At 35.7% G+C, this 23,031-nt stretch overlaps 1 protein-coding gene across 6 annotated transcripts in view; it reads right to left on the bottom strand.

The window, feature by feature from the left end:
• Window positions 1-23,031, bottom strand: part of LOC136038677 (copper-transporting ATPase 1-like) — a 268,609-nt gene that overhangs the window by 169,768 nt on the left and 75,810 nt on the right. For all 6 annotated transcript variants that reach the window (XM_065721953.1, XM_065721956.1, XM_065721954.1 and 3 more), the window contains exons 7-11: window positions 20,118-20,351; window positions 18,650-18,790; window positions 16,369-16,477; window positions 12,439-12,692; window positions 7,119-7,316 (exon numbers count right to left, since the gene is read on the bottom strand). In XM_065721953.1, coding sequence (XP_065578025.1) covers window positions 7,119-7,316; window positions 12,439-12,692; window positions 16,369-16,477; window positions 18,650-18,790; window positions 20,118-20,351 — 936 coding nt within the window. The remainder of the gene's footprint in view (window positions 1-7,118; window positions 7,317-12,438; window positions 12,693-16,368; window positions 16,478-18,649; window positions 18,791-20,117; window positions 20,352-23,031) is intronic.

Here is a 23,031-nt window from a genome sequence, read left to right as displayed (position 1 = left end):
TTTTAAGTTCACACGTTCTTAAGTTAAAAATACCTCAATATATTCTAGTTTTTCCAAATTAACACCCCTCCCCCAGCTCCTCCAAAGAGAACGGATGCGTTCCAGTTATGTAATTACTTTTTCTTAAGTTACCCGGTAAATCATTCTTAAGTTAAAAATACCTCAAATTTTCGGATTTTTCCAAATTAACAACCCCCAGCTCCCTCAAAGAGAACGGATCTGTACCAATTATGTCAATCTCGTATCTATGACTTGTGCTTATTCTTCCCATCATGTTTCATCCTGATCTCTCCACTCTAAGGGTTTTCCAAGATTTCTGGTTTCCAAGAGTTCTGTTTCCTCTCTCCAACCCTTTATGTCCCCGGATCCGATTCGAATTGAAAATTGAGCATCTGAGACATAAGATTCTTCTATATATCATATTTCATTAAGATCCGATCACTCATTCGCAAGATACCTTGATTTTCACGTTTTCCAGGAATTTCGGTTTCCCCCTCCTACTCCCTTCAATGTCACCGGATCTGGTCGAGATTTAAAATGAGAGTTCGAAAGCACAAGATCCTTCTAGATATCAAATTTCATTAAGATCTTATCACCCGTTCATAGGTTACAAATAACTCATTTTTTCTAAATTTTCCAAATTAACCCCCCTCAAACTCCACCAAAGAAAACGGATCCGGTCTGGTTATGTCAGTCACCTATCTTGGACTTGTTCTTATTCTTTCCACCAAGTTTCATCCTGATCTCTCCGCTTTAAGCGTTTTCCAAGATTTCCGTTCCCCCCCCCCGATGACACTGGGTCCAGTCGGGATTTAAAATAAGAGATCTGAGTAACGAGGTCCTGCTAAATATGTAATTTCATTAGGATCCGATCAGTCCTTCGTAAGTTGAAAATACGTCATTTTTCTAATTTTTTAAAATTAACCTACCCCCTCCCAACTCCTCCAAAGAGAGCGAATCCCTTCCGATTATGTCAATCACGTACCTAGGATTTGTGCTTATTTTTCACACCAAGTATCATCCCGATCTCTGCACTCTAAGCGTTTTCCAAATTTTAGGTTCCCCCAAACTCCCCCCAATGTCACTGGATCCGGTCGGGATTTAAAATCAAAGCTATGAGACACGATATCCTTCCAAACCACAAATGTAATTAAGATCCGATCACTCCTTCGCAAGCTAAAAATACTTCATTTTTTCTAATTTTTCAAAATTAACCCTCCCCCAACGCTCCCAAAGAGAGCAGATAGGTTCCGGTTATGTCAATCACGTATCTAGGACTTGTGATTATTTTTCACACCAAGTTTCATTCCGATCCCTACACTCTAAGCATTTTCCAAGATTTTAGGTCCCCCCCCCCTTTGGTCCCTTGGTTCTTTTGGTAGAACACAAGGGACAATGAGAATCCACCCGTGGGGACCGGTGGCAAAGCTACCGGAACCCAGCACTGTCTGTCGTTAGAACACAAGAGTCAATGAGAATCCATATATAGAACCCTGTCGCGTGCCATAATTGGGGCCCAGCACTGTCGGCGGTTAGAACACAAGGGACAAAAAGGATCCATATATAGAAGCCTGCCACGTGCCATGCTTGGGCCCGGTGGCGAAGCCGCCGGGACCCAGAACTGTCTGCAGTTAGAACACAAGGGACAATGAGAATCCATATATAGAAGCCTGCCACGTGCCATGCTGGGGCAGCTTGTATTTAATAGTAATCTGACTTCTTTCTAATTCTTGAATAGTGTCTTTATTTAAGGTTTAGAATTCAATCCGATATTTATTTGACTCAGGACTATCATCTATGATATGAGATCCGGCTGCCGGGACCCAGCTAGTATTAAATAATAATTAAAAGCTTTTAAATGTTTTAAAAAGTAGAATTGTGGCAGAGTCAAACTTTAGCGTAAAGAGCGAGGGATTGCGGAGGGGACAACTCATTTCATATACGGAGTAATTTCTGTTCGTTTTAAGTTTTAATGTCGCTCCTTACTTTCAGCTAAAAAAATTTGTTTTTTTTATTTAATTTCTGAACGTTTTTGAATTAATGCATGTTTGGTTTTGGCTCTCCGCACATAAATTATTAAAATGAAATTTTTATATTAATTCTTCTTTTGGCTAAATGGCTTTCTCTTAGTTTTGATCAGACGATTTTGAGAAATAAGGGGTGGAGAAGGAGGCCTAGTTGCCCTCCAATTTTTCGGTTACTTAAAAAGGCAACTAGAACTTTTAATTTTTAACGAACGTTTTTAATAGTAAAAAATATACGTAACTTAAGAATTAACTTACGTAACAAACTTTCATAACCTTATATTTTTATTATGTATACGAGGGGGTTTGTACCCTCGTTAATACCTCGCTCTTTACACTAAATCGTAAGTTTCGTCCCAATTCTTTAAGAATGACCCCTGAATCAGAAAGGCCGTAGAATAAATAGTTGAAATTACTAAAAATACTTTAGCATAAAAAGCAGGGTATTTATCTCCTCCTAAATACCTCGCTCTTTATGCTAAAGTATTTTTAGAACCCCTCATATGCGTAATAATCTCTGTTCGTTTTAAGTTTCAATGCTACTTCTTCCTTTCATTTGAAAAAACGCTTTCATGTTTATTTTTCATTGTTTTCTTATAGTAATGCTAGAGAATCCTCCGCCCTTGTCATTGAATTTTTCTTCCCCCATGACAGATTCCTCCAAGGAAAGATCCTCCAACATAGCCCCCTCTCCTCAGCCCCACTCCCAAACAAAATAAAATCCCCCTGAAAACGTCTGTACACTTCCCAATAACCATTACTATATGTAAACACTGGTCAAAGTTTGTAACTTGCAGCCCCTCCCCCAGGGATTGTGGGGGAGTAAGTCATCCCCTAAGACATAGTTATTATGGTTTTCGACTATGCTGAACAAAATGGCTATCTCAAAATTTTGATCCGTTGACTTTGGGAAAAACATGAGCGTGGGAGGGGGCCTAGATGCCTTCCAATTTTTTTGGTCACTTAAAAAGGGCACTAGAACTTTTCATTTCCATTAGCATGAGCCCTCTTGCGACATTCTAGGACCACTTGGTCGATACGATGACCCCTGGGAAAAAAACAAAAACAAAAAAAAAAACAAAAAAAAACAAATAAATAAACACGCACCCGTGATTTGTCTTCTGGCAAAAAATACAAAATTCCTCATTTTTGTAGATAGGAGCTTGAAACTTCTACAGTAGGGTACTCTGATACACTGAATCTGACGGTGTCATTTTCGTTAAGATCCTACGACTTTTAGGGGGTGTTTCCCCCTATTTTCCTAAATAAGGCAAATTTTCTCAGGCTCGTAACGTTTGATGGGTAAGACTAAACTTGATGAAACTTATATATTTAAAATCAACATTAAAATGCGATTCTTTTGATGTAGCTATTGATATCAAAATTCAATTTTTTAGAGTTTTGATTACTATTGAGCCGAGTCGCTCCGTTACCACGAACTATTTGATATAAAAGCTAAACCGTAAGAGATACAGTTGTAGCACACGTGGCAAAAAATAATAACAAAATCCTCTTTTCGCAAATATCAGCCAGCTTACAAGAAGGTTTTACAAGTCCAATACGTTTTCGTTAACATTTTCAGGTTTTGTCTTTCATTTAATATTATTAATGAGTACGACTAATCACAAATAATATTTTACAAAACTTGCAGAAATCTCTAGTTTCTGGTCAGAGTTACAAAAAAAAAAAAATCTCAACAAAGAAAAAAGGTCATTGAAAAGGAAAAAAAGAAAGTTCTGGAATTACATTTTAGAGACAAAGGGACTTTTCTTTTCTTTTGATCAACTTAATTAAAGATAAAAGAGAAACCAACTAACGAATGTTATTTGCTTCCTTTTTAAGATAGAAAATTAAAAGCGGTAAAGAGTTATTAAAAAACTGATATTTGAGGACATATTTAAAATGTATAAAATATAAAAGCAAGAAAAAACAAGAGCTCATATGGTATGAGCTCTGACAAAATTCTAAGAACCAATAGGTAGGTTTAAAAGGAAAATCAGAGGCTTAATGTCGGTCGGGATTTAAAATAAGAGCTCTGAGTCACGATGTCCTTCTAAATACCAAAATTCATTAAGATCCAATCACCTACTCGTAAGTTATAAATAACTCATTTTCTCTAATTTTTCCTCTCCCTTTAGCCCCCCAGATGGTCGAATCTGGGAAAACGACTTTATCAAGGCAATTTGTGCAGCTCCCTGGCACGCCTACCAATTTTCATCGTCTTAGCACGTCCAGAAGCACCAAACTCGCCAAAGCACTGAACCCCTCCCCCCAACTCCCCCAAAGAGAGCAAATCCAGTACGGCTACGGCAATCACGTCCGACATTTGCATATTCTGTCCACAAAGCTTCATCCCGATTCCTCCACTCCAAGCGTTTTCCAAGATTTCCGATTTCCCCCTCCAACTCCCCCAATGCCAACAGATCTGGTCGGGATTTGAAATAAGAGCTCTAAGACATGAATTCCCTCTAAATATCAAATTTCATTAAGATCCGGTCACCCATTCTTAAGTTAAAGATACCTCAATTTTTCTAATTCTTCCAAATTAACACCCCCCAGCTCCTTCAAAGAGAACGGATCCGTTCCAAGTATGTCAATCACTTTGTGCTTATTCTTCCCATTAAGTTTCATCCCGATCTCTCCACTATAAAGCGTTTTCCAAGATTTCTGTTTCCCTCCTCCAACCCCCCTGTCCCCGGATCCATTCGAGCCGAAAATGGAGCACCTGAGACATAAGATCCTTCTATATATCAAGTTTCATTAAGATCCGATCGCCTATTCGTAAAATAAAAATAACCCAATTTTCACGTTTTCTAAGAATTCCGGTTTCCCTCTCCAACTCCCCCCAATGTCACAGGATCTGGTCAGAATTTAAAATAAGAGCTTTTAAGCACAAGACCCTTCTAAATATCAAATTTTATTGAGATCTGGCTACCCGTTCGTAAGCTATAAATACTTCATTTTTTAGAATTACCCCCCCCCCAACTCCACCAAAGAGATCGGCTCCAGTCTGGTTATGTCAGTCACGTATCTTACATTTGTTTTTATTCTTCCCATTCAGTTTCATCCTGATCTCTCCGCTTTAAGAATTTTCTAAGATTTCCTGTCCCCCAACTGCCCCAACTGCCCCAATGACGCTGGATCCGGTTGAGATTTAAAATAAGAGATCTGAGTTACTAGGTTCTTTTAAATATGAAGTATCATGAAGATCCGATCACTCCTTCGTAGTAAAAATCCGTCATTTTTTTCTAATTTTTCAGAATTAACCTCCCCTCCAATAGATCGATCCGTTCCAATTATGCCAATCACGTATTTAAGACATCTTCTTCCACCAAGTTTCATCCCGATCCCTCCACTCTAAGTGTTTTCCGTGATTTTAGGTTCCACCCCCCCCCCCCCGAAAAAAAACCCTTCAATTTCACTAGATCCGGTCGGGATTTAAAATAAGAGCTTTGGAGCACGATATCCTTCTAAATATTAAATTTGATTGGGATCCGATTACCCGTTCGGAAGTTAAAAATACCCCTTTTTTAATTTTTCAGAATTACCCCCCCCCCCCCAACTACCCCAAAGAGAGCGGATCCGTTCCGGTTATGTCAATCATGTATCTAGGACTTGAGCTTATTTTTCCCACCAAGTTTAGCTCTGAGACACGATATCATTTATAAACATCAAATTTCATTAAGATCTAATCAACCGTTCGTAAGTTAAAAATACTTCATTTTTTTCTATTTTTTTCGAGTTAACCGAGTTAAACTTGGTTAATACCAAGTGCCATAAAAACCAAGCCAACCAGTTTAAAACTCGTTATAAAAATCTCACAAGCTAGCAATTTAGTGCATTGTATTCAAATTATAGCAACCTTCTAACTGATCATAAACTTAGGGATTAATTGCCCTAAAATACCTGGATTTACTAATTTTGTAATACTTTTCTTATTTTACGATTACTTTTGTTTGACTATGTTGGATTCGAAATCGTGTTTACGTAAACTTGTACAGCTTCCTTTTGCTGTTAATTCTATCCTTGATAATTCTGAATGAAGAGTAGTCAACAAAAATAAGCTGGGTTCTTGATGGATCAAGTACAGACAATCATTTCATGGCACTTACGTATTATAGCAACCACACCAAAGAAGTGAAGCTAGGTTAAACCTAATTTAATACATCAAAATATGATGAGAATATAATACTTTAGTAGCAAAATTATGGAATATAAGAATACTTTGTCATAATAATTTACAGCAATTGTACTATAATACATAAGTACCAATTCAATAAGAAATCCATTCTATTGAGCTTTTTTTGAAAATGAGTCACTTCTTTACATATGCGAAAACTTACAAATATGCTTTAAAAGTGCCTTGTTATTTATTATTGACGGAAACTAATTGCTTGGGAGGGGCAATAATCAACCTTTTTTTTTAATCTTCCATCAGTGGTATAGTTAGTTCTTATTAAGATTATAATTAATCTTAAAGATTACCTAGTTCTTTCCGTTTAGTTTTGTATTAGTCAACATGTTTTATTTGAATAATACGTTAAATATTTTTAATATGTTTTGCTGGGTTTTTAGTGGTTGATGCAACATATTATTCTTTGCCATGGTCTTTTTTACTTAATAAATCAGGTATATACCCACTGAGGGGCTAAGGGACCAAAGCTCCACAACCCCCCCAAGAAAAGAAAGTTAATTCTAAAAATTAAAGGAAACTTTAAACAACGTAAATTTAACAGCCTTTTCACTGTTTGATAAACAATTCTTGAATAACGACTTTCCTAGGTTAGATTTCTTTCTTTCTTTTTTGGCCAGTAAGTTTAATAAAACCCTCACCTCCCTCCTCCGAACAAGATTACAGACTTTAGTTTCCCACTTCCAAAGACTGCAACACATATTATACTTAATTTATTACTAATATATTATAATATAGCATTCCAATACGTATATCCAATATAGTACTCAAACATAACAGAATAAGATAGCCTAACTTGTCTTTCTAAAAAATACTTTTGTAGGTAAGTCACTTAATACATAATGTATTCTTTAAAATAATATAGTATTATTTATTTACAATGATAAACAATTTGTACTCACTTTATGTGCATTTTCAAGTACTTCCGCGCCTTTAATCAAGATTCCATTCAGAGCTCCGACTCCAGTTCCGACCATTACAGCAGTGGGAGTGGCCAAACCCAAAGCACAAGGGCACGCAATTGCTAAGACAGTTAGCGCACATCTAAATGCATATTGGAACACTATTTCTGTATAATTGAAACCATGCATGTCCATTTCCTGTAGAGACAAAACTTAAATATTAGATAAAATAGTCTAAACAAACCCTTAATCTATGTTTCATGTAATTTACATGGTTTTGCTAATGTGGCCATTAACTTTTCGGACAAGCGTGAGCCTCTAAAGTCCATGTCATGTTGTATTTGGGTTTTTGTATCTCTATGAAATACAGTTTTCCTTTTTTCTATTTGAAGGTATAAAAAAAACACCTCCATTGCAGTTCCTTTGAAGGCAAGCCCTAATTGGAAAATCATTTAAAGGCAGTTCATTTGAAGACCAAATATACTAGTAAGATAATATTGCATTAAAAAGTGACTATACTCTTCGCCTTACTCTAATTAGCCACGGCTGACAAATTTGTATTCACTTATACCAAGTTGGTTTCAATTCAATGGAGTTGATTTTTTAACTAAAATCAACTTGGTGGAAGTGAATAAAAACTTGAGAGCCATGGCTAAATAGAGTAAAGCCAAGATAGATGGTCTCTGTGAGAGGTAAAGCTTGCATTACTTTCAGTTAGTTTTTAAGTTGGGTAAGGGAGTTTCAGTTTCAACAAGTAACAATACCCTCCACTAGTTTTGGAAATATATTTCAAGCTCAGTCGACCGTGTTTAGGCTAAACGCCCAAAATCAAATAACGTAGCTTTGAGAGAGAATCACTTCATAAATAAAAATTCTGTCTTATTTCGGAATAAATCCCTGGGCATTACTTTTTTTTCTCAGCCTCCAAACTACGGCAACATGACTTATCTTAACTTGGGACAGTAAACATGGAACGTTCAATAACTGAGTAAAGTGACCTAAGTTGAGATGGGCGTTTTCCCTTGAACACTTGAACTGCAATTTCAACAGAAAATTATAGGAGGCCATCTACAGTTAAATCCACTTATTCATGCAAAACTGCCCTATCTCAACATAGGGCGTTTTGTAAAAATATAATCGTATATTTTATTTTTATTTTAGAAAGTTGAATATTTTCTTCGTTTCCACATAAATGCATTTCTGACACTTACGTTATTATGTTGAACATGCATTCATATTGATTTCATTAATATGAATGGCATGTACCAGAAGGAAATCGTTAGAGCACCCAGTTAATCGCTTGTACCAGTGGTTTCCAAGCCTCTTTTGAGGTAGCACCACATATTATCTATTAAGTCTCACTAGATATGTCACTTCAACATTATTGCAATTTTCACGGAGCGTTATCCAATCCAAGCGCAAGTGGAGTGTTATCCAATCGAACGACTTTGCCCGGGAGAGAATAGCCTAGGCTGTCAAATTTTATTAGAATGTCAATGTAATTGAGGATAACTTCGCCATATGTATCTCGCTGGGAGTGAGGCAGGGTTAGGATTGATTTCATTAATTTGAATGGCACGTACCAGTAGGAATTCGTTAGACTACTAACTACTACTACTAATAACTCACTGCAGCACCAAGCCGCCTGAGGCCAACACAGCTACGCACGCTCCTCCTCCAACCTAATCTATTTAAAGCCTCCCTCTTTACACCCTCCCAGGAAGTTCCCATTTCCTTTAAATCCTTATTTATGACATCCTCCCAACCCAGACAAGGACGACCTGCTTTCCGTGTAGCCCCAGACGGTTGGCCAAAAAGGACAATCTTCGGTAATCTGTCATCCTTCATCCGTAGAACGTGGCCTAGCCATCTCAACCTTTCTTTCATTATAGCCCCAGAAAGCGGGATTGAACCACACTTTTCGTACAACCTACTGTTTGAAATACGGTCAGTCAGCCGGGTACCCAGAACAATCCGTAGGCAATTTCTCTGGAAAACATCTAGTAAATTTTCATCTGCTTTTCGGAGTGTCCATGCTTCAGAGCCATATTTGACCACTGTCATCACTGTAGCTTCCAATATTCTAATCTTGGTTTGTAGGCTTATCTTTCTATTCTTCCAAACTTTTTTTAACTGTGAAAAAACACCCTGAGCTTTAGCTATTCTACTTTTAACATCTTCACTGCTCCCACCATCTTTACTAATAATACTACCAAGGTAACTGAAGCTCCCAACCTGATCAATCTTTTCGTTACCTAAGGTCACCTGTTCATCTTCACTTATTCCTAACCTTAGTGACTTAGTCTTCTTAACATTAATTTTCAAGCCTATTTTAGCACCCTGAACTCGTAAAACCTCTAAAAATTCATTCATTTTGCTCACACTTTCATCTAATATGCTTAAATCATCAGCATAATCTAAGTCCAGGAGCGTTCTTCCTCCCCATTTGATTCCATGGTCTCCAATTGCCTTTCCTGTGCTCCTTAAGACGAAGTCCATCAAAATGATCCATATAAAGGGGGATAGAACACAACCCTGCTTAACTCCTGATTTAATACAAAACCAGTTGCTAACCTCATTTCCTACCTTAACCGCAGCAGTATTATTCTCGTACATAGCGCAAATCACTTTAATGTATTTTTCTGGTATACCATATAACGATAAGACCTTTTTTAACGCTGTTCTATCAACAGAATCGAAAGCTTGCTCATAATCGATAAAACTAAGGACCAAAGGTGTTTGACAACGAAGGGACTTCTCAATTATTAACCTAAGAGTGAAAACATGGTCGACACATCCTCTACCTTTTCTAAAACCGCATTGTTCTTCCCTTAAAACTTTGTCTACAGCATGTCTCAGTCTAAAAAGTATCATATTACTCAGTAATTTGCTACCTACAGAGACCAGACTAATGCCTCGATAATTCCGACATTCACTCTTGTCACCTTTCTTATACAGTGGTTTAATTAAGGTTTTCCTAAAATCATTGGGTACTTCCCCTTTTTCAAAAATCATGTTCATAATCTTCAGTAGCTTATTCCTAACCTCAGAGCCACCATATTTAAGGAACTCATTAATCATACTATCAGCACCTGGGGCCTTATTATTTTTTAATCCTTCTAGTACTGTCGCTAATTCTTCCTCACTAAACAAATCTTCCTTCACATCCAAGGTATCACAAACTTTTTCATTTTCATCTATATCTTTTCCTGCAACTGTATCTCGGTTTAGCACATTCTCAAAATGTTCCACCCATCTTTCTTTAACTTTTTCCTTATCACTAATTGTGACCCCATTTTTATCTTTAACTGGGACTAGTCCGGATCGGCTACTCCCTTTCAATTTATTAACATGCCAGTATAATATTTTACTATTATGCCGTCTAGCCGCATCTTCCAGATCCTCAGCAATTTTATCCATTCGTTAGAACACCCAACTAATTGCTTGTACCAATGGTTCCTCAAGTCTCTTTAAGGTAGCGTCACATGTTATTTATTAGGTTTCACTAGATATGGCACCAGAACATTATTGAAAATTTCAAAAGCCATTCGATCAGATGATTTAGCTTCTAAATATTGACGATACCCAATGATATTCCACGGGCGGAGCGTTATCTAATCCAAGCGCACGTGGAGTGTTATCCAATCGAACGACTTTGCGCGGGAATATTGTGGGCGATGGAATAGCCCAGGCGGGAGATTTTGTTAGACAGCCAATGTTATTGAGGATCACTTCGCTCTATGTATCTTGCTGGGAGTGAGAAAGCTGTTTAAGTACCAACAATCTGTGGTAGCACCACAAGGAGTTGCTTCAAAAATAAGGTAATCTTGTGATCCAACTTACAAAACAAGAAACAGGGATTCCAGAATCCATAATTTAAAATAATTTTGACAGGCTATCTCTAACATAGTTAAAATCAGGGCACGTACCCATATCCACCATTTCAAAATAGCCAAATTTTATGAATTTTCCAACTACTTCCTATATACTCCACAACCTACTTAGCTGAACAAAAAAAAACGCATTAACCTCAGTTAATTTCAAGCCAATTGGAACCAACACTACTGCGAAGAGCTTGCATTGGTATTCATGAAGACTGATCGCTCGACCATAGCAATTAATAAAACAATATTGATAAAAACAGAATCAGTCAAAAAAAAATTCTTGTTTGTTTTGGAAATAAATCTATTTCATTTTTTCGTAGGAGTTTTCTTGTCTTAATATTTTCTTTATACTTCTAATTTTTGTCACTAACGTGTTACCTTTATCTTCTTTTATGACTTCATTAAAAAAGTGCCAGACTGAATATGAGTTAATAACACCAGTGGTAATAGAAGATGCAACACTTCAGGGGCTATTACTTCAATTTCGCAAGAAAGATAGATGAGAACATACATAATTATACAACACTGTTTTGAAATCCTTCAAACAAATATGATGCATAGTCTTAGAAACTATAAATCGAGGGGTCGCTGACTCTGTACATTTTGGAAAAACCACTTGTTCCATCAGGGAACCCATATTTCCGTCAAGCCACGCTTACTCGCACCATTCATTGAAAACATCACGCCACGCTTACTCGCACCATTCATTGAAAACATCACGCCACGAAGCACACGCCACCTCGTGTAATACGCCACCTCGCACACGCCATCTGGTGTAAATGTTTTCGAAATTGGGCTACCACTGGCATGAATTTGGAGAGATAAAACTAACTTCAAATACCAATTAACTCTTTTTCCTTTACTTGCAGGGTTGGGGAGGGGGGAACTTTTGCAGTAAATGCTCTTTAGAAATCAAATCTTGTTTTACTTCAACCAGATTTTTGTTTGGTTATAACCCAAATTTACCGTGGAGGAGGAGCCTCACTTGTCAAAGTTTTTCATTTTTGTTCTACGAATATCAAACAAAATAATACATGAAACAATTATCACAAGTTCTAAGCATCACTGTAAGTAAAGTCCCTATTTTTAAGCGGCAAATTTATCATATTTTAGGATTTAAAAAAAACAACAAATAGATCTTAAAAACTAGCGTAACATCAGTTAATATCTTAGAGCATATTTAACAGATTTTTGTTAGACAAGTCATCTAGAAGAGAGGAAAGCACTTCACCCACCTCCTCTCCGCGAGTCTGAGCCTGGATTTAACAATCCTTTCTAGACAAGAATGTCACGAACAAGAGCAATCAAAACACTATAAGCATAAAAAGACATATAAATAAAAAAGGCTTAAGCTGACAGATCTACGATAGAACTGAGATACTATTGTAACAAAAAAAAAAGCGAGTAATAAAGCGAGGCTTTGAATATTTCCTTACTGTTATTGGGAGGTATTCAAGGCCAACATAACCAACTATAATCCATCCTGTCAGAGTCGCTAAAGATAGTAAGGCCACAACAGGCACAAAATAGCCAGCAATTTTGTCAGCTAGTTGTTGAATTGGAGCTTTTGAAGTCTGTGCTTCTTCAACGAGACGAACTATTTGTGCCAAGGTTGTATCTTGGCCAATGTGAGTTGTTCTAACTATGAGTAACCCACTCTGATTTATTGATCCTCCAATAACAAGTGATCCTATAAATAAAAACTGGCCAAAAAGCAAATCTTGAATAATATTAGGAGATACGGGAGATCTAGTAAAAAGGGGTACATATCGGGTGCGCTAAATCTGATGGACCTATTTAATTGTGAACTATAGCGTAAGGTGTCTCTTAACTAAAGGTGGCTATACATGATCTAGTCAGTCAAAATACCTTATTAATGCCTGTAGCAAGGATAAACTGACATTATCTGATTTTTAAGTTATGTTCTAATCACGTGACAGCAGATGACACCCCAACATGAACGACTACAGCGATTGAAACCCTACTCACTTCTTTTCTCTACGTGGATCAGTAGCGACAATTGTATTTATTATTACTGGTGGTGGTTTTATGTGTTTTTAGTTTAGTGTTTTTCTTTTTTATCTTGTGCTGAGGACGCCAAGTTTAGATACAGACGAAATATCCGCGTTATTTTAGTCTTTCTTCTCTTTTCTCTCTACTGGCCGCAGTCTCGTTTGTTTTTTTTTTGTTTGTTTTTTTTTTAGTTTTATTTCTCTTTGTAGTTTGTTGACTACCGCGACGTAGACCAAAAAAATATAGAGACACCGTACTATTAGACATCACTTGGGAATAATTTGCTCCTAATAATCTGCTTCTAAAGCCAGTTTCTTGACATTTAAATTTTCTGCTTCAATAGAACCTGTGACGTTAAAATTAAGGAAGAGCACATATCATTGACAAATCAATTTTTTTCGTCAGGTAGGACCATGATCTAGCTCACACATTATACTTATGGTTGAATCTAAATAAGACTTTATTTGTATCCATTTTTGCTTTACCTTGGGCCGAATAAAAGAGCCACTTTTACTAAAAAAAACTTTTTTTCTACATTTAGCCTGATTTCTAAAATAATGTTCAGCATGCAAAACAAGCCCTGTTTCATAATTAACAAACACTATGAAAATTAAGAACATGCATGTTTTAGAACACTAAATAATCTTAAACCTTTAAACCTTCTATCCAAAGGTAGAAGTGCATATTTATTTGTCCAAGAAATTTCATCTGGGTAGTTTTTAGTTCGGACTGAGAGTGCCGTTAAAAATGTTTTTATGGCTTGTCTTAAATCTTCCTACTTACCATTTCTAATTGAGAATTACTTTTGAAAAGACAACCGAATAAGATGTTCAAAAAAGTCATTGTTTTTGGGTTTTTTTTTTTTTAGAATTCAAACTTCTTTCTAGATGTGTGTTCGTTCACTAGCGACGAACAGTCAGTAGGTTCTTGTGCTCATCTTCCTTAGGGTTATTGTAGTTATAAAACTTCTCTGTCGCGGTGACGGAAATAATGATATACAGCGCAAACAGCAACGGTAACATCGGTGCTTCCACTATCCCAGAAGTTTTCGAGGTTTCCTCCAATTTCGCAAAAATTAAATTAATTTCTTTGAAACTTCCCCATAAGAAAATTAGTTTTTTCAAAGTTCCCCAAAAATTAGCATCCAGAAAATTACAATTGTATTTCCTGTTAGCGAAATACTCTTTGTATTTAATTTTATAGACGAATTCGGAGTACCCAGTTTAATTTTGTCTCGGGGAATTCCGAAGAAATCGTCAAAATTTGGAGATAGAGATAACACTGTCTGAAAGACAACCAATCTTGTTGGCCATTCTACATGACTGAAACTAAGTTTAAAAGAGTTAAGGACTTGAAATAGACTAATTCTACTTGCAGCTTTTAAATTGTCTTCTCATAATCACATGCAGTTTTTTAATAAAAATCCTTCCTACAACTATAAAACAGTTTGTAGTAACGAACTGTAAGTAAAGAGAGACTCGCCCAATAGTAATCAAAACTCTAAAAAAATGAATTATAATAATAATTAATCCTTAAAAATGGGCTTTTTTAGCTGAATCAAATAGGACTCAGCTGCATCAATATGTAATGAAAATCATACAATACTGGATCACTTTAAGCTGAATCAATAGTAATCAAAACTTAAAAAATGAATTTTAATAACAATTAATACATCAAAATTGGCCTTTTATGCTGAATACAATAGTTAAGATTCATTAAGTTAAATTATACCCATAAAAGGTTACGAGCCTGGTAAAATTTACCGAATTTTAGAAAAGTGGGGGGGATATGAATTTTAATACTAATTAATACATCAAAATTGGCCTTTTATGCTTAATACGGTAATAGGTAAAATTAATTAAGTTAAATTATGCCCATAAAAAGTTACGAGCCAGGTAAAATTTACCAGATTTTAGAAAAATGAGGGGGGGGGCGTGAAGGACCACACTGCTCTTAGCGAACACCATGCGAAAAACTAAACAGTTGCCATACAGAAATTCACACCATCAGATTCAGCATAACAGATTACCCTGCTGTAGAGGTTTCAAATTCCTATGACTAAAACTGTTGAGTTTTCTAAAAAAAAAATGAAAAAAAGAAAAATTATCAGAAGAAAGTTCAACGATGCGTGTTTATTTTTTCTTTGGGAGAGGGGGTTTGTTTTCTTCTTGGGTGATCTTACTGAATCAATTGTCCTAGAAGATGGGGAGAGGGCTTATTAGAACGGAAATCACAAATTGTAGTGCCGTTTTCGGTGGCTAAAAAGAGTAGAGGACAACTAGCCACCTCCCACACTCCTTTTGTCGCCTAGGACATCCGATCGAAATTTTGAGATAGCCATTTGGTTCGTCATAGTTGAAAGGTCCAATAACTACACCTCTGAGGATGACGTGACCCTCTCCCCATAGCGCCGAGGAAAGCACTGTAAGCAATGCAATATGCCCATCGTTTACAAATAGTATTTGTTATTGGAAATTATTGAAAGTTTCTCATAGGAGGGGGGGGGTATTTACTATGGGAGGATTTTCTTCGGGGATAATTTTTGGTTGGTAGGAATTCTTCCAGGGGAATCTTATAGTGGAAATTTACACGGGCGAGGGAGATATTTCCAAACATGGTGTGATAAACGGTCAGAAAAAAAGTTATTTCGACTAAAAGTCGGAACAACATTAAAAATTAAAACGAACAGAAATTATTCTTTATATGAAAGGGCCTGCCCTTTCCCCATCCCTCGCTCTTTCCACTAAAGTTTGAATTTTGTCCCAATTCCTTAAGAATGACTCTTGAAACGCAAGGGGTGTCGAATTTGAATGAGAAGCTTTTTTTTTAACTTTAAGACTTTAGCGTAAAGATCAAGCATTGAGGAAGGGACAGCCCCTTTTAAGAGCAGTATAATTTCTTATCTTTCTAAATTTTAATGTTTCTCTTTACTTTCGGTTGGAAAAACTCGTTCTTTTTTTTCTGCCAAAGGAGATCCGTTCAAGGAAGGTTACGATCCATTCATTGTGAGACTGTCAGGGATGGTATTTGAAATCTCTCTAAAAGGAAGGTAAACCATTTATTTGCCGCATGAAGACATGGCCTTCATGCAACGAGCTTTTGAAGCGAATGAGGAGGGTTTTAGTAAAATATAAAAGTTGGAGCATTACAGCCAGCACGGATCTATTTCAAAAGTTGTTTCTAAACTTTGTTCCCTTTAACAATGAACCAACAAAATAAAACTTAGAAATCATACAAATTCGCATAGACACGAGATTTCTTTTAAAATATATTTCAGAGTAACTGATCCTTTTCATTTAAAGAAAATAAAATAACAAACTTTAAAAGAAGAAGATATATTAAAGAACCCTTACCTTTCTTCTTGAGAACAGGCATTGATTCTCCAGTAATTAGTGACTCGTCACAAGTTGAACTCCCGGAGAAAACTTTTCCATCAACTGGAACTTTTGCACCTGGTACCACCTGAACAAGAAAAATTAGCAAGACTAATTTAGCAGCCTTAAGGTAACAATTTGCTCCGAATTCTAGTAAATAATTCGACGGAACTAAAATGAAGAATCAGGGTTCATCAAAAATACTTTGGACTGAAATGGTTGTATTTTTTACATATTTTTACAATTGTATTTTGGATCAAAGCGTTTAATAGAAACTGATATAACAAATAAAATAAAAAGCAGCAATTCAATTTTTTTCTTGTTTTACTAATTAAAACCCATAAATTCTTATTCATCACTCTCAGATGACTTGTTCTTTATACAGTACCAGGGGCAAAAAAATGCTTTATTTTCTCCAGTGTTCTTTTTTTTTATTTCCATGTGAAAAAAGGAGGTTAAAACGATGAAGTATTGCATTCAAAAATAAGTAATAAAAAAAAATATATAAGCGTTGAAAGCTAACATGAACTTTAATAGCCTTAGAGCTGCGGTTTTATCACTGCTGGATTACCTAATGGACACTTTTTCAGCCTTTTGGGACCCTAAAATCCTATGAGAACCGTAAATTCATTTTCAGGTCTTTTGGAAAAGGGGTACCAAAATTGACCACTTTGGCACTAATATATATTGATTAAAACGAACTTGGACGTTCTGCTTCCTCGATAAGTCTCTAAAAGTGTTTAATTACATAACTCTGACCCAGAGTTATAATAACAGTCTCAACATAAAAACAAGACCAACAATTATGTGACTAATTTCCATCTTAATTTTTATTCTTCCCAAAGTGTTTGGATGGTTGATTGTGCAAAATTAAAACGTGTTTTGAGCAATTGCGTTTTGAGCATCTTGCAACACTGTTGACGCCAAACAACGTCATTTCGAGCCAATGCTTTCTATGAGCGTCATTTCTTTGTTGATGGGAAATACCTTACTATCTTCAATTTGTTACAGTTATTGCCCTGCTTGGAAGGTTTAAGAACATCTTCTTAAGCTGATTGAGGCTGTTTGGTGTATTTTTTCTTAGCTTATTTTGATGATATTCCAACAACTTTTTTTTCTTTACATTAGGTGCCGTAGTCTAGCAAAAACTCTGTATTGATTCTAAACTGTCAAAATGCTCCTACAGGGGTATTTTAGGTTTTATTTTATGCTGACTTTACAGTGGAAGCAGTTCTTCGATCGGGCAGTATGAGTGACAAGTTTATGGAATAAAAATGCTGGTTCAACAAACAATACGGTTCCAAATGGTATTTTGATACCATTATATTCACATTATTTACGTTATATTTACCATTATATTACCAAAATGGTATTTTGATACCATTATTGATACCATAAATACCAAAATATTCTAAGCTGTTTTTATAGTGGTCGGGTAGTATGAGTAACAAGCAAATGGGATAAAACTGCTGGTTCAACAAACAACATGGTTCAAAATGGTATTAATCATGTAATTAAAACAATATAATTTAGTAATTGATCATTAATTAACGTTTTTAGTACTTTCCATTTTGCAAAAACAAGCCATCCAAATGCTTTGAATTGAGGTTGTAAAAGAAGACGATAGCATAATTACAAAACGCCTTGAAAATGATGTTCTAATATAAAAAATATTCGTTCTGATTCAGCCTTAACTAGTACATTAGGAACAAGAAAAGCTGAAATTTCGGGGAAGATCTGACACATTTGACATTGTCCTCTATTTCCCCGGAACTGAGTAAGTTAAGGATAAGGCAAAAGTTCATTTACGGTTCTCGGAGTTCAAATCTACCGTTATGATGATGGGTGAGAATTTTCGTCATTTTAACACCCAAGCATAACTAAACGCCAAGGAAACATAGGAACAGGCCGTTCTTGACTACTGAGAACCTGCTGAAACGGCAATGATGAGGTGGACATCTTCCAGAATCAGGTTGAAAACGTTCAGCTGTTATCATTTATACCTTTTAAATTTTAAATACCAAATGCACGTCGTGTCGACGACAATGGCAAAGCCGCAAATATTTCAGGACAATTTCAACTTCAATTTCATAACAATCGAATAATCAGACTTGGAACAGAAAGCAATTGGTTTTTATTAAAAATTCCTCAAAATTGTAGCAGTTTTTTTTTTAGAAAAATAGCATTTAAAAAATTTTTCGGCATTAGCTTAGTACAGCAATCGGATTGTTTTTATTTTATTTTTATTTTTTACTCTTACCTTAAGAAGGTCACCTCTATGAACCAGCTCAACACTAATTTGTTTTTCGCTAAGTATTTCCCCTTCTTTACCAATCTCTACAAGCGTTGCCTCTGTAGCTTGAAGAGATATCAATTTCGCTAAAGCTTCGGATGTTTTTCCCTGGAAGAACAAGACAAAATTAGCTTCAGTTGAAGCCGACTTTAGATTGAATCTTAGTACTAAAGCTAGCAACTAGCTAATTCGTACTCGGTTTAGCATCTAGCTAAGTCGACCAATATTCATATCACAAGCTTTGAGCAGCGTGGGACGAAAAACGGCTGCCGGCCTAATATATTTTGCATCATGTTTCTCTTATATTTTGCATCATGCTAGCACAATTCCGCCTGGAAACTTATTATGGTATTAGTAGAAAATACATTTTGAAATAGGCAAAAAAAATTTAACATAAATTTGTCCGCAGTTATTAAGCAATCTATCAATTTTATTTGGATAAAGATTCCTAATGTTTTATTCTAACATAATATACAACTTCTCGCCGGGAGAAGACAAAAAAGATTTTCCAGGGAATTAGCTCTTCTGTCGCATTCTAGCTATCCGAAGATTTGAATTCCTTCCAAGTGGCCATAAAATAAAGACATAGAGGTTTCACTCAGGCATCAGAAAAAAAACGTTTCGTTTCACTCCCTAGATACCATCTCGGAACTTAGGTAATCTCAGATGAAATATTGAACACCAAAAAACCATAGGACAACACGAAAAAATGTACGTTCTCAGAAACCGAATTATTCAATAGGAAAATAACTACAAAAATCGAAAATATCCAAAGACGATCTCTTTTTAACAACAATTAATTTTATTCTACAAAAAAAAATCCATAATAAACAAATAAGTGCAACAATAAAGATATATCGAGTCTAAAGCAAGGTCAGGTGATTTAAATAAAACCCAAGCAACAACTCTTACTAATGATGCCTCGCTGTATCATTTATATTTCTAAGAACAACACATTGGAAAAAGTTATTCGTTTTCTGGAATTCATAGACTATTGTTTGTTTTTTCTTCCCGAACCCTTGAATGAAATCTTGGTCTTTCAATCTCATCGCAGCCTATTATAGGACACCCTCTTTTTCTCTTTCCCTTTGCAGGCTTTTTGAAAATACTTCAAGTAGTTGTAGTTAAAACATTCTCTGGAACTAGATAGTCCTCTAATAATTACCAAGGTCATATAAAAGGTCACCAGGAGCCTACCTTTCCCTCTGTCAGAATTATTTTTTAGAAGGGCGGGGGAGGAGATTATTTTCTAATGAACAGATAATTTTTTTTATTATGCAAAATATAGAAAAGGTACGCTTTTGATAAGATCTTAGAAATACGTTTCAATCCCTTCCCGCGTCTCACAAATAAATTAAGTCATCAGGTACAACTTTAAATAATTAAAGCACAGTAAAAAAAAAAAAAAAAAAAAAAAATAAAAAAAAAAAAAAACCTTTGCTATATGTTCCAGCCATCTACCAAGGGAAATAAACATAATAAGCATAGGAGGTGTGTCAAAAAATGTCATCGGGCTAGTATGCTGCTGCAGAGCCATGGCTGCGATCACCACTGCACACGAATAAATGTATGATATTGTCGTGGCCAGCATTACGAGAACATCCATATTTGAAGTTCCGTGTCGTAGAGCTCTGAATGCTGCTACGTAGAAATGACGACCCCCAATAAACTGAAAATAATTAATTAATTTGTGAATCGTAAATCACGAAGATAATTTCAAAGACTGAACTGGGCAATCAACACTGCATAAGATAAACTAAGATAATGTACTACAAGGACACAAAATAAGGCCAAAAACACCGGAAGGAGTGGTAGACATTTTGGTCAAATGCTTACGGTCCATTCCCTACCCAAAGAGGAAAAATAAGGAAAAAGATGGACACCTAAAACATGAATACCAAAATCACAAGAAAAACATGTAAAACTGTTTATAGTAAAAATACTCGGCCCTTTGAAATTGGTACACAATATGTTTCCCAATTTAAGAGATCCTATAAATCTTGAATATTCAAGTCCCACCTATTGGCGAAATTTTAAAGTATTTTATAGAGTTAGTTTCATTTTACTTCTGTAAGAGGTAATAGCTTAACTTTCATTGACTCAAACCTAGTTCAAAACGTCTTATAGGCACATTCAAAGCTCCCAACGTATAGATAGTCCTCTCTCAAATTTAATTGCTAGATTTATTGCGTTTGTTGGAGCATTTTCTCAATAAATCAACAGCGTTTGTTGGAGCATTTTCTCAATAAATCAACAGCTTTGATGGAATTATACCCAGTTAGTGCCAGTTAGACAGCTAGTGGCTAAAGCCTCCAGCCAAAAAATGCTTTTGTCATTTTTTTTTTCTCAAATAGTGCTTGAATGTTCTGTTGCCATATTCCTGAGTATATTTCACATCGTCCCATAGTGCATTGAATCATAAGTGCACAAGAAGTATATCTGACTAGTTCATTTATTTCGAAAATTTTTTGGAAATATTTTGGAGGGTTTATTTTCATGGGCAAATTAAGAAAAGTGACTATACGTTTTGGTGACATTGAAGTTAAGGTATATAGAAGTAGATCATCACTATCATGCACGAATAAGCTTTCAATTCCTATTTGAGAGCTGTAGATAAACAGTTAATTCTATATTTAGTACTGTATCACGTCATTGAGCTAGAGGCTCTGAATTCTTTTTCTTTTTTAATACCAATGATGACTATTGTCCCTTGCCTCCTACTAAGACAATATATCATTGTAAGTTTGACCATTGGATAAAGATTCATAGGAGGCACTTGAGAAGGTTGACGTGAAGTGAAACATGGCTTACGAAAAAGGTCGTATCCAGGGCGGGGGAGGAGGTAAGGAGGTTTGGTTCAACCCCCCCCCCCCCCGAAGAAAATTTTCTGGTTGCAACTGATAAGGGCATGTGCTATAGGCCTTTGGGGCGACACTTAGAGCAGAGGAATTATGTTGTGTGTTACTTTAAACAAAAACAACTTTATTAACTTTCTGTATAAGAATTGTACAATTTTGCACCAAGGCTCGAGGACTAGCCACCTTAAAAAGAAATAACACAGAAGAAAAGAATACCACCTTCCTCTGGGATGATTTTAAACATTTTATTTTCTGCTGGTTTTCCGTTCATGTAACCAGTTAGTTCCGTGAAATCTAGCTAATGGCCTCACAATACGTGATCTTTTCCCCGACGCTAATTTTCTTCTACAACAATATCCTATCGCCATAAAAAGTATCTCCTCGGTTAAACACAAAGTTCCTATTGCCTTCATCTTTTCCGTTTCTTTTGTTTTTCTTGGACAGTAAAATAATGGTATTTTTTGGAGTATCTGACTTCCTTATCCTCAAATAGCCAATAGGTTGAGTAATAGATTACCAAAAGCACTTAAATTCCCGGATAATCACTGAAAGATTTATTTGATAGTTTTTGCCTTCGCAATGTAAAGAGTCGCCATCTCTTCCTACACAAGAGTTCTGACAAAAGGCAGAAATTTTGTCAAGGTGAAAACAACTAATCGACGTCACGAATCGACTGTCTAATCGACACACGAGTTCGGGTGTGAGCGATGTAGGTATTTTATCTCGCAATTGATTGTCCCGTGAGTTTTACTTTTACAAAAATACTTCTTTAAAAATACTATTTTTACCTTGTAGAAATATGAACAAGGGCTTTACTAACCATTATGGTAAAACTTGTTGAAAACAATTTACACTGCTAGACCAATTTTATGAGATTTCAAATAAGTACATATAATCGTCCCCTGTAATTAATTTGCTCAAATTATTTATGGAAGGATTTTGCAAATTCAAATGAATAATTGCTTATTTGACTATAATTTGATTGTAAAATATACTAGGTTTGATTATAGTCAGATATGGGTCAAAATGAACTAGCATACTTATTTGTTTTGAAGTAAGTTTGAAGTTGAAGTGAAGTAAGTGATCAAAACCGTATAGAAAAAAAGAGGAGCTGACGATACAAGGGATCTTTATTTGACAGGAGGTAAGTCAGACGAGACATGACTGCGGTGAGAAATATTACAGGACTTTTAACTGGGAGATCGGCTATAGTTGTATGTAATACAAAGATGAATAATCTCTTAGACCCCACTGACTTTCCATTTATAATTACAGTAAGTCAAACAAGAAATTGCATATATAAAATGCAAAAACATATTTGTGGTTTAAATATATAAAAAAGAAATTAACATATCAATCAAGAGAAATCACAGAAATCGAAATAGTCATTTGAAAGGGGATAAGAAGAAGATTATAGATCAAATTTTATTTATAACATTATAATCAAGAGACAGGCCAGAGCAAAGTGTAATTTGAATAATCAAGGAGATA

The sequence above is a fragment of the Artemia franciscana genome, chromosome 18 (genome assembly GCF_032884065.1).
Source record: "Artemia franciscana chromosome 18, ASM3288406v1, whole genome shotgun sequence".
Lineage (NCBI taxonomy): Eukaryota > Metazoa > Arthropoda > Branchiopoda > Anostraca > Artemiidae > Artemia > Artemia franciscana.
The sequence above is the reverse complement of the archived record's forward strand: the minus strand, read 5'-3'. Positions and strand labels throughout refer to the sequence as shown.